This window comes from Protopterus annectens, chromosome 1.part2 (genome assembly GCF_019279795.1).
Source record: "Protopterus annectens isolate FY-2018-M chromosome 1.part2, PAN1.0, whole genome shotgun sequence".
NCBI lineage: Eukaryota > Metazoa > Chordata > Ceratodontiformes > Protopteridae > Protopterus > Protopterus annectens.
This window is the reverse complement of record NC_056727.1, coordinates 773795748-773809185: the sequence shown is the minus strand read 5'-3', so window position 1 is coordinate 773809185 and position 13438 is coordinate 773795748. Positions and strand designations below refer to the sequence as shown.

The window sequence follows — 13438 nt, the reverse complement described above, 5'->3', positions numbered from 1 at the left end:
AGCTGCTGTCATTTTCTTCTTTCCCTGTTTAATAAGTTTGCTACCATGTCCAACAAGAGAAGATTCAGTTTGAAACTACAAATATGGTTTCCTTGTAAATGTATCTTGCTTTGCAGAACCATTAAGTTGATAGCTTGATTTAAGTTTGAGTTTCCAGTAACTGTTCTTGTATTTGTATATTACTTGCAATTAGAATGGAGGTGCATTATGGAACCATATGCATAACTCTATGTACATGCCACTGCACCTTTTTCTGTTTCAACAAGTTATGAAGATCAGGTGCTAGGAAAGCCACTAGATGTGACAGTAAATACATTGGAGAAGTGCCTTAAAAACACATATATCACTAGGGGGATAAAGGGGGATAAATAAGACACCAGGGAGTACTCTTAAGTTCAAGCACCACAATGATGTGGATTGCAGTATGGTGGTTTGGGATGGGATATTCTCTAGTCACCAAGGGGTACTCTTAAGTGCAAGTGCTTTAATGCCACAGACTACAACACAAGGATCAGGGGTTGTTGGGATTCACTTGAGACCAGGGAATACTCTTAAGTGCAAGTGCTGTAATGCATGAACAGCAGTTTTGGAGAAGGGATTTTGGGGGATTCACTAGACACCAAGGAGTACTCCTAAGTAAAAGTGCCTTAACAGTACTGACTTCAGGACAGGGATTGGGTGGGATGTGTGGGGGGGGGCATTAGGGCAGACAGGTGTGTGTGTGTGTGTGTGTGTGTGTGTGCGTGCGTGCGTGCGTGCGTGTGTGTGTGTGTGTGTGTGTGTGTGTGTGTGTGTAAAGCCACTGCCTACACGAGCAGCACTTTACTACTGCAATGTTCAAAGCAGCAATGATTTGTACAGCCCTCTAGTAAATGTGATTCATATGCATGCAAATGAGTTCACAATAAGATCTATCACAGCACAGCTTACATGTCTCTGAATCACAATTTGGCATGTTGTTGGAACATAGCATTTTAGCACAAGCTGTAAATCTCACAGAAGGCCCTTTAATGAATCTCAAGATGTGTATTATTAACATTAACAATCTCTGTAACTTGAGGTATAACAGATTAGCATTTTCTTACATGTTTTAATTTATACTTGGATTGAAAATTTTTAAAAGTAAAGCCACTTTGTTGGAGATGTTAAAGATGTATCCATCTTCCCATTTGCAAAGTTCTAACTTAAGGATCAATGAGTCCAGCAATGAAGCACATTAATTTACATCAGGCATTTGTTTAGATGAATGATTCCAAGTGGAAAGTACAAATACTTTTAATATGCTACCATGCTGCTGTAGGCTACCTCAGACATTTTCTGTTAATGATGGTATTAAAACAGCAAACATTGCAAAACATTGCAAAAACTCAGTTGCGATAAAACACACACACACACACACGCACACACACACACACACACACACACACACACACACACACACACACACACACACACACACACACACATTAATGCAATAGGTGTCTTTTTCTGTCCTTCTCTTAATACCTCTGCCATACAATGATGCATTTTATTAAGTTCTGAGCTATAATTGTTCATTTGTTATAGTTTGTTTGTTTGTGTCTTTCGGCTTTTCCCGGTCAGGGGTCACCACAGCGGAACTCTGGTCCGCTAATGATTGGCAATTGATTTTTACGTACCGGCTTGCCAGGCCTGTTATAGTGGGGACCATTTATTTTCTCAGTCTGCCAGGTGCCACTGTTTTACAATTAGTAATGTAGGCCTTGTCCTACTACAGTATCATAACTAATTATGAACTTGCCACTGCTATTACCTTAAGCCATGTATATTTTTTTGCTTACCACTGCATTTTCTTGTATTTCATAGGCTCTGTTGAATAGCATTGATTTTTTGATTTACTGCTCTGAAATGATTTGGGTTCTTTCATCAAGGTGGACATTTTGGTTATATGTAATAAAGTATTTAGTGAACTGTGAGTTAGTGTATATTAACAAGATGTGAGGAAAAGCAAATGTACCCTTCTACCAGTTTGTTGTCATGAAGTGTTATTACACAAGTCAATTCCTATATACGTTTTCTGTGAGAGAATATATATGTCTTGGTTTTCTATAAATAGGCCATTTTATGTTTGTTGCTAGTATCTCATATTTAGTCAATGTAGCTTAATTCAGACTGAAGATTTTGTTTCCACATCTAAAAAGTGATGACTTTGCCTGCAAACAGTGTAAAGTACAATATAATGAATATTTGATTCATTTGCAAAGTTCACTCATAATGTTTCTCCTTTCATACTATTATTTCACTGGTAGTGCCATAGATGCAGAGGAAGCACTTAAGATGCCTGGAGTAATTTGTTTCATTTCTGCCAAGGATGTACCGGGGAGCAATGCTACAGGTCATACTGTGTATGATGAAACAGTATTTGCTGAGGATTTGGTAAGGATGTGTCATTCAACTTTCTCACAGAAATTGTTTTGTGCAGTAGTATTACACTTTCTCAGACATTCAGATACTTGTAAATGTTTTTTTCCTTTCACCCAGGCATCTCTGAATTGAATATAATTGAACTGTACTTTAGACTCTTCTAAGCTACAGTTCTCATTGTGTTCTGATGTACACACACTGAAATGATTACTGGGATTTATGAAATGCTGTCCTCACTTAACAGGAACTTAAAGGACAATCTGCTTCTATAACTTTTTTAATTAAAACTACCTGTTCGTTCAGTTTCACTCTAAAAAAAATAGCACTTCATCTTTGCCTTGGAAAATGTCCTTATATTGACATTGTATCTTCTAGATTTATTAGTTTTTAGTTGCTAAGAGCTTATCATATGCCACTTACATATGCTATTTTGCACTTACTTCTTTCTTTGATCATTTTGGCCATTTTGTTTTTAGCAGACTGATTTTTTTCATTTCAGCAGACCACAATATCACAAAAGGTTTAACCTCTTTCTGGACTCATTATCTGCTCACATAACTCTTGCCACCCTTGTAGTACTATTTTGTGCCATCCATTCACTGCTACCCTTTATTTGAATTTCTTCCCATATCATAAATGTTTCTCTGCTGTGATATCTGAGGCTTAACACTCTGCTACCCGAAATTCAAACATTGATGTACCATCCACAAATGAATCCAAGAAAAATATAAACAGTCTTAATGAAACTATCAGTTATATTCAAATGGCCTTGTAAATAAGATAAACCTCAACTGACTTACTGTCAGTAATCCATAATGCATTATCAAGTTCTTATTTTAATTTATTTATTAATGACAGAGGAAGTTACATTTATCCAAAAGACAATTTTTGACATGATGCATGTTTTTACAGCAAACACACATGCACACACACACACACACACACACACACACACACACACACACACACACACACACACACACACACACACACACACACACACACACACACACACACACACACACACACACACACACACACACACACACACAAAACAAAATACTGGGCATAAAAGCCAAATAGAATATATAGAAGGATAGAACAGTTATGCTCCTTGGAAGCAAAATTAAGAATATATGATAATGTACTAATGCACAAATATGCAATACTTAAATAATATTCTTTTATGTAGGTCAGTAACAACTAGAAGCAGACAGAGCAGTACGAAACAGTAACAGTAAGCAAAGAGCTAACGACACCCTTGAATTGACAAACAAAATCTGAACTTGCAGAGGAATGAAATAGGAAATGCCATAGAGCTCACAGGATAAAGGTCTAGGAGAGAAAGCAAGGGTAAATAAAATGTAGGCAGAAAAAGGTGGGAGGAGAGGACTTGGCTAATGCTATGAATTGATGGACCATGAATCATAAAAAGTACAACTTCCCTAAAAGGATATTATGTCTGTCTCACTCTCTGTCTTTCTCTGATGGAGTCATACACCTTACCTTATTACATATTCTAATTTGCTGTGTATCAGTCATCTGTAGATAATCAGCCAAAATGAAAATAATTGAAAGTGGAACATCTGATGCTTCACTACTTTGATGCTTAAGCTCTCCATCTTCCATTTTGCATTTGCAGTAATGCAACCGTCTTTAGAAAGTCTGTACAAAAAAAATGCTACAAGGCATGCTTTTGAACGGTGAGAGGGAAAGTAGAATGCATGGAGAAACCTAGCCGAGACCGGGGGATAAACATTCAAATAGCATGCGATCATTAACTAGAAGTCATGATTGAATAAGCTTCACCTTGAAGTCATTAAGCATCAGTCCATTCCTTGATATGATGGTTGGTTAGTTAATTATATCAGTTTTAGACATACTCTTTAATCATGAATCATTGTGTAAGCAAATATTCCACTGTTTCCTTCAGCTGTTAATTCCATAAACTACCACTTTTATACTAATTTCAATCATTCATAGATAAGCATAGTATTTTTCTGTCTCCGACACTAGTCCCTGAAATTACTGAGCTTGCATGACAATTGTTTAGCAAATATTGCTTGTAAAGGAGAACTCGAGTACAAATACATGCTAAAACATGCACTCAAGTATGTATAGTTACTAAGTAAAAGAACCCAAAATTAGCAAAATGCATTTTTGCAGCGGGATAAGTAGCCCTCCACTTCAAATATGGGTGTTTTGTCCTGTATTCCCCCCTTACTTCATAAATGCCAATCTGATGTCACTGCACCTTAGACAAAGAACAATCAATGACAGGCATTTAATTACCTGTCTCACTGTTTTTTTTTCCCCTGGGAAGATGCAAGTTCAGAGGAGCGAAAGCAAACTATACTTCTAATAGCAGCAGACCATTCCTGTGTGAGGCAAACACTAGCACATTAGTAACTACCACCTTGAGCAGATGTACTTTAGAAACTACGATACAAGAAATCTTGCATGATGGATTGCAAGTCTATTTGCCAATGAACAACCACATTGTTTCAATATAGGAGGACAGAGGTCATGCATAACATGATAATAATAGTGATGTAGCTTACAGTTATGGTGAACTCTTAGCTATAAAATAGCCGATCAAAGTAACAAAGAAGGGAATAACTATTCTTGCTTGTTACCATCACGGAAAGGAAACACTGATGATGTACAGTGTGATTAAATTACTCCCAAAATGCAACATAATTTAACAAATGAATAAAATTCCTTTATAAAGATATTGTGATTTCATGAATTATAATTTTACTGATAACAGTGGAAGGTATTTATGTAGCACTTAGTCTATGTACATCAACAGAACTGAGATGCAGCAATACACTTGAGATGGGCGCCAATAATTTTCTGAGGCTCTCAAACAATCAAAGAAAAAAAAAATCTGCATTAGATTTGATAGACAATTTATGTAGAAGCAAAGAAAGTGAGTACAAAAATGGTTCAGCAGTACCTAAATCAAGCTGGTTCAGCAGTACCTAAATCAAGCTGAGCTCCCGTTTTCTTCAGACTTGTTAAAAAAACTTTGTTGCTCTTAAATTGTAATTAATTAGTTAATAAATTGCTAGCTACAGTACAATTTCATGTACTACACTAGAAATTACCTACTGACAATGGTAAATATGAATTCATCAAATCATATGACTAAATTCATGCAAGTGGATATGTGCAGTGCCATCAGGTAAGAAACAGCATACATCCACTGAAAGCACAACAGTTTTGTATAGGTAGACTTGAAATGTAATGTATATACGGCAGTATGTTATATGTTAGCACCTGATTTATTCATTGTTTTCATGCTCTGCTTATGAACATCCTCTGTGTTTTATTCAGGTAACCTGTGTAGGACATATCATTGGAGCTATTGTTGCTGACACACAACCTCATGCACAACAAGCAGCAAAATCTGTAAAGATCACATATGAAGAGCTTAAGCCCATCATCACTATTCAGGTAGGCTTAGGAGTTTTTTTTATCTGTCTTTATCTATTCAGTATTAGTAGACAAGAAAATGTGACAAATGTTAAGACAAACAGTTTGGAAGTGAACCATTCTGATAATTTCTCTAGTTGATATTGGGATATGCATGATATAAGGTGCAAGTACATTTATTTGCTCATTCATATGGTAATTAAACCTTGTTTAGAAGTATATCTGTAAAATCATACTGGCAAAGAACATGTAAGATTATATCCCAAAGTATAGGCACTTATTTAGAATAGTTATTTAACTCACACATAAAACATCTTTTTTGTATGCTTCAAGTTCACATCCATACCACCTTATGGCATCCAGAACTTTTTTGGGTCTGGCTTCTTTAACTAAGTGACTTACCAGTTAATAATAAGCAGTATTAGAAAGGACAAGGAGTTATCAACAAAATTACATAAGATTGTTAGTGTAGGATGTCCTGCAGTGGAGAAATGCATTATTTGGCAATTATTATTCATATTTTCATAATAGAGAGACCTACATTTTATTAAGCTGTGTCAGGGTGAATCACCAAATGTGAGAAACAAGACAATTCACTATCAATGCTAGTTTATATTGCACTATATTGGAAACACTGCTAGTTGTTTATTAGTAATTATGGAAATAAACATTATTTCCATGTGTACTTAATACTTCAAAAAATGTAGTTTTCAAACTCTTACATTACATCAGGTGAAACCTTAGATGCTGATGAAGAAAATTGCATTTGATATTTGGACTGTAAGTGGCACATTGTGAGAAATATCCAGCATTTATTGCTAATTATACAATTAAACATGTTTTTGTGTTTCTTTAAATACCTCAATAAACATGCACTTATAAAGGAATTTCTTGTTGCCATATGAAAGTTTATGCCTGGCTAGCAAAAATGTTCTAACAATACATGTCTAGGTTGTATAGTTTCAAGATATGACAATTTCTGAAAGTTTAGAAAAAAATATAATTTGGGGTTTGTGTGCATTATAACCTATTACAATATTTATGGAAAGACTGTGAATGCACTGTCTATTAACATGTAAGGGGTACTTGTTACTGATAACATTGCTATTTGTACAGTTTTAATAGCTTTTATTGTTCACACAACATTTACATTTGGTTACATTTTGCTTTTTAAGTTTATTTTTCAGAAATTTGTCTGGAATGCAAGGGTGTGTGTGCAGGCTGGTAAATGGAGGTATTCCACACCACATAGGTGGTAATTAAGAAGTCTTTGGATCTTTGGAAAACAAAACAAACTGAAAAAATCAAACACTGTTATATAACACAATGCAATACTTTCCAGAAACAGACCAATTATTCATGTAACTTAAATTATTACTTAACATGAAAATAAGTTAGTTATGCAAACTTGCTGATTTACAAAATTCTGGGTAAGAGACAGAGATCATGTATTTGCATTGATGGACAGGATGGAACACATGAAGAATGAAGCAATCAAGATGGATACCGGTTAGCAGCACTGAAACTTTGCTCTGCTTATTTTGATTTATTCTGACAGGATTTTTATAAAAAAAAATAATTTCAAAGTCTTTTTTCACTGGAAGATTAATACTTAAAGCAGTTATCTATAAGACTTTTATTAAAAAAAATCCAGCTGGTGATTTTTTTGTAACCTTTATATGTTTGTTGTAGTCTGGTTCATTAATACTTTAATGTTTCATTTTTTCTGTTTCCTTTCTTGTTGATAGTATTAGAAGATAGGATATAACAACGTTATGATATGAAGCACCTTTTGTATTACATGCTTATGTTATAGGCTGAGGTTATCTCATTATGGTTTTATATCATAAACAATACTAAGTTCCCCATGATTTTGATTGCAGGTATTCTGGCATTTACATAGTTCAAAGAAATAAAACCAGAGAATAGCATCATTGGACAGGATGGGGTTCTGTCAGTGTGGTTTTGTGATGCTAAGAAGTCTATGTATTATTTACAAATGGTAATTCAGGACCTGATAATAGCATATTATGATCAGTTTAAACCTAAACATGGTATGATTATCTAAAAAGAGGTTTTGACAACATGGGATTGTGAAAGAATTAAGCCTGTATGTTCCATACTGGTGATACCAGAGATTCTAAAGATACTATACTATATATGTATATGTATAAAAGTCATAAAAGATGTTATTAGAAGGGCTTTAATAATAATAATACATTCTTATCTAAACATCTGGATTTTGTAAATCTGGAATAATATTAATGTTATTCAACAAGGATAGTTTTACAGTTTTAAACATATTGAGCTATATATAAGTGCATACACTGAAGTAAAACTAATATGTTTGAAATAACTAAAACTGAGTGAGTTTGAATATCTAACTTACAACTGACGTTAGCATGGACATAGAAGTAGTAGCAATAGGATAAGGTGAAATAGTTTATGTCAAGGCTGAAGAGGAGAGGAGTTTGTATGATTATATCACCAATCCAGGAAAATGTTATTTTCTGATAGGGGGTAGATTTGTTTTAAGTATTAGATGTGAAATTGTTCGATCTCGCTGTTTGTTCTTACACACGGGTTCGGAGCCGATCCTCGGCTCCGAGTCGGCTGGTTCACAAGCTCTGCATCTGAAAGAAAGCACGAGGCACAGTCTATATCCCATGATCCTCCTCTACCATACCTCAGATCTAATTTGCCGCTGCAGCTGATCGCATCGAGAGAGCTCGGGTCATTTAACAATTTTGCTATTTTTTTCTAATTTTTTTGCTAATATTAGAACTGTTTAAAACTTTTACTAGTATTATACTTAGATTAGTGTGTGTGTGTATATTTAGCCAGGTTTAATTATCTTTAGAGATTTATATAGATAATCTTGGGCTTGGGCCTATTTTTTCTGTCAGAGCTCTGACAGTTAGTAGGACTAGAACTTAGTAAACATTCTCCTAGTATTTAGCTAATTAATAGTTGTGTGTTTGATATCTACTCATTATTCCTATATATATATATATATATATATATATATATATATATATATATATATATATATATATCATAGTCTTATATTCATATATCTATAGTTAATAGTTAATCAGGACTGTTCATAATCATTAGTAACCTAGAGTTATATAATTATTGATTGCTTAGTAAAGTGTTTCCTTTCAACCATGTCTGAAAAAGTTAAATCTAGATTTAAAAGGTGTCAGTGTGGATAGAAGATGTCCATCACTGACAACCATGCTTCCTGCGTCTACTGTCTTGGCCATCTCCACCTGCAGGAGGACTGCTCTATTTGTCACTCCTTCAGTGGAAGGGTCATGATGGAAAGGCGCAGGAAGCTGATAGAGAGGGGCTTATTAAAGCCTGATTTTCAAGAAGCCTTGGAAAAGGCTGATCAGACATCTAAGTCTTGGAAGGGGTCGAAGACTTTGAAGGTGTCGGAGCCCAAGTCATCGGCTCCGAGCACGTCTTCTAAGGTTCGGTCACCGGCTCCACAGACCTCAGGGCCGAGCACCGAGTGATTATCTCTTATCGAGCCCCAGGTCTTGGAGCCGGTGTCGGAGGTTCCTCCACCATAGATCCTTCGGTCGGTGACATCTTTGGCCCCTTCGACCCGTTCTTCCAGACCCTTATCTGACTCTGACATGGATCATGTGGTACAGAAGCTCATGAAGAATACAGCTCTGTCCAAGTTAATTGCGGTTTCGTCCCAGTTGGTCTCGAAACTGGAATCCCTCCCTGTATCTCCAGCAGATCCTCCTCCGAGACCTTTCGAGTCTTCGGAGCCGGCAGAAGAGGAAACGATTATCGTAGAACCCTTGGTGCTGAAACCTACTTTTGTGCGATTGGCACTACTCACCTCGACTCCTTCGGAGCCCATCGAGGAGTCACAAAGCCAACGTTCTCTCCTTGGTTCCGGGGCCGAGAGTCGAACCGAGCTTTCGGTTCCGACTCTTCCTCTCGGGGCCTTGGCTCAGATTAGTTCGGCTCCGTCCTCGGGGTCAGAGCCTGCGGTCCCGGTCTCGGGGAAACTACCGTGTTCTTTGGATCCGGTGGAGTCCTCAGCCTGGGGCTCCGGTGCCTTCGACGTTATGAGGAAGGTCTTGTCTGAAAAGACATTCACCTCATCGGAGTCATCTTCTCCTTCCCCTAAAGGGCCATGTTCTGTTTCTGTACCAGCAATCCCAACCAAGCATAGAGACCCAATGCCTCAGTCAACCCCAGAGGGTGTCCCCTGTTCCTCGGAAGCCTCACCAGATGCTCCTTCTGATGAAGTCCAAAGGAAAAGACTGTGCAAGAGGAGGCACATTGATTCTCCACAAGAATCACTCACATCAGGCACTGATTTGGAGGAGCCAGAGGGGTCCCCACGGTCCCCCTCAGAGGATGTCTCTTTTGCTGACATTCTGGAGATCTTGAAACAGAGGGGTGATTGGCAGACCATTGCCCCCACTGAGGATGAATTGGTGTTGCTGAAGGCATTTGGGGCTCAACCTTCTACCTCCTGGGTGACCCCGCCCTTCGATGAACTGATGGAACTGATAGCTCGAAGGGCATGAGAGACCCCAGATACAGTGGAACCAGTCCCTAGGAAGCCGAACAAATACATTACTGCTCCCCGAGACAAGGCTTACCTTACAAAAGGAGTCCCAGTGGATGCTATGGTGGTAGCGGCAGCCACGAAGAAGGAAATGTCAGAGTCATCTTCCTCTGTTCATCCTCCTAATAAGGATTCCAGGACTATGGACAGATACGGGAAGCGCATTTTCAGTTCAGCAACTTTTTCCATGCGTTCGCTGAACTACCTCACACATTTTACATGACTTCAGAGAGATCTCATTAAAGAGCTGGGAGATACTCCTCAGGGTAACACAGATGCTGCTGTCTCCGAAAAGGTAACAGCACAACTTAACACCCTCACATCAATAGTAAACTCGTCCATGAGGCTCATTTCATATGCAGCCGAAGGATCAAGTAGGGCTGCAGCTTCAGCGATTGCTCTACGGAGAAAATCCTGGATGTGCCTTTGCTCCTTTGCGGAAGCCTTCAAGTCTTCCTTTACCAATGCCCCATTTGATGGTGCCACCCTGTTTGGTCCCAAAGTAAAGGAGACTCTCACTCAGTGTGAGCAAGAAGGTAAGACCCTGTCTGCCGTAGGGATCCATTTTTCTGCTCTGACCAGACCATACCCCAAAGAGCAAAGAGGCAGAAAAATGTGGTTCTGTAAAACTCAGGGATCTTACCAGCCCACACAGAGCGACGCACCCTCCAGAGGCAGAGGAGGAGGCAGAAATGGAAGCTGATGCCCAGGCGGCAGAGGGGGTTTGCAGAACCAGGGCGACAGGGATAGCGCCCCTGGGAAGCCCTTCCAGCACTCCTGAAAGGAGCCCGACTGTCATACTTTGGAGGCAGTCGGAGGTCACTTAGCTTTATACCCAGACGCCTGGCTAAGTCTTACAATGGATTCTTGGGTACAAAGCATAGTAACCAGAGGATACAATATTCCCTTTATCACAATACCCCCCCCCATCAAAGGAGATTTCCAGATGTTCCACCCAGTCTGCAAAATCAAGCAGCCGTAAAAATAAAAAGGCTGCTCGAAAAAAGAGTCATCCAACCAGTCCCAGCAGACCAGATAGGATCCAGAACTTACTCAAGGTTCTTTTTAGTTCCAAAGAAAACAGGGGACTGGTGGCCAATTTTGGACCTCAGCAAACTCAATACCTTCGTGAACATCACGCTACAATCGATCCTTCCATTTCTACAGAAGGACGATTGGATGTGCTCTATAGATCTCAGGGATGCTTACTACCATATCAAAATGGCCAAAGCTTCCCGAGATCATCTGCACTTCTGGCTGGGAGCCAGTCATTTCCAATTTCGAGCAATGCCCTTTGGTCTCACCTCCGCCCCCAGGGTGTTCACCAAATGCATGGCAGTAGTGGCATCTCACCTGAGGCGGATGGGATTCCAGGTGTTTCCATATCTGGACGACTGGCTCCTCACCGCCACCACCAGGCATCATCTACTGCAAGCCAGAGAATACACAATCAACCTTTATTCCCGTTTAGGGATTTCTATCAATTTCGAAAAATCTGCCTTATCGCTCTCACAGCATATTTCATTCATAGGGGTGGAATTACACACTACTACAAGACTAATGAAACTCCCGCAAACAAGAGTATCAACCCTCAAAGATCAGGTCGCTATCCTGATTTGGAGCAGAAAAGTTTCTGCGGCACAAGTGCTAAAAGTACTGGGCTTGATGTCAGCCAACTTGATTGCAGTTCCCCTCGGCAGGATGCACATGAGAATCCTCCCGTGGCTACTCTTTGTGCAGTGGTCATTCCAACAACTCCCTCTGTCTCACCACATTTCGATCACGGAATCTTGCAAGCGGGATCTTCAATGGTGGCTAAACAGCCAGGACCTAACGATGGATCATCCGTTTGTATTACCCAGTCCTATAGCCACAGTAACCACGGATGCTTCCCTGATGGGGTGGGGGGGGGGCTTTTTCAGGGGAGAACAGTCCAAGGAGAGTGGTCCAAGATAGAGTACAACCTGCATAGCAATGTTCTGGAGCTGAGAGCAGTGTTCCTAGCGTTGCAAAACTTTCACGACTCTCTACCTCTGGGAACAGTGGCAGTTCAGACGGACAATATGTCAGTGGTCTGGTACATAAACAAGCAGGGTGGAACCAGATCTTATCCATTATGCAGAGAGGCCCTGAGAATTTGGCAATGGGTGGCGTCCACAGGTCGCTTTCTGATAGCAACGCACATCCCGGGGTCATCCAACATCATTGCGGACAGGTTGAGCAGAGCCATCCTGTTACCTCACGAGTGGTCCCTGAACAACCTAGTGGTGGAATGAATTTTCTGCAGATGGGGCCAGCCTTGCTGCGACCTTTTTGCATCCCCCTTGAATGCCAAATGCAGAAGCTACTTTGCCCTTCTTCCCCCTCCGGGGGATGCCCCCAGGGATGCACTAGTGCACGATTGGCCCCTGGGTCTCCTATATGCTTTCCTTCCTGTGCCCTTGATTCCCAAATTTCTACAGAAAGTCAGGAACCTGGAAAGGACAACCATACTCATAGCACCATTCTGGCCTTGACAGATCTGGTTTCCCTTTCTTCATGCCCACCTGATGGAGGAACTATGGATTCTGGACCCGGAGCCAGACCTTTTGACTCACTCGTCGGGAGTTCCTCATCCGTCCCTACGATCCCTCAAATTGACAGCTTGGCTGCTCCACTTCCCAACTTAGCCAGGTCAAAGTTTTTGTCTCCTTCAGTACAGCACATTCTGCTTTCTTCTCACAAACCTTCTACCAGGAAACTATACAAGAGCAAATGGAAACGTTTTGCTTGCTGGGCATCTACACAAGGTTTAGACCCCTTGATAGCCCTGATACACGGAATTCTAGAATTTTTATCTACACTGTTTCATGAAGGAGCCTCTACTTCTACGATAAGGGTACAGTTAGCGGCCATATCAAATTTTCATGTAGGTGAAGGGGATTCTTCAATCATGTCTCACAGGCTTTGTAGAGCATTCATGAAAGGTACCTTCCACTTCCGACCACCCATTCG

The 13438-nt window shown here is 39.7% G+C and overlaps 1 protein-coding gene across 1 annotated transcript in view; it reads left to right on the top strand.

The window, feature by feature from the left end:
- The window catches only part of LOC122792414 (xanthine dehydrogenase/oxidase-like), a 1368088-nt gene that overhangs the window by 305991 nt on the left and 1048659 nt on the right, over window positions 1-13438 (top strand). The window contains exons 10-11 of the mRNA XM_044060203.1: window positions 2289-2415; window positions 5743-5862. Of these exons, the coding sequence (XP_043916138.1) occupies window positions 2289-2415; window positions 5743-5862 (247 nt within the window). The remainder of the gene's footprint in view (window positions 1-2288; window positions 2416-5742; window positions 5863-13438) is intronic.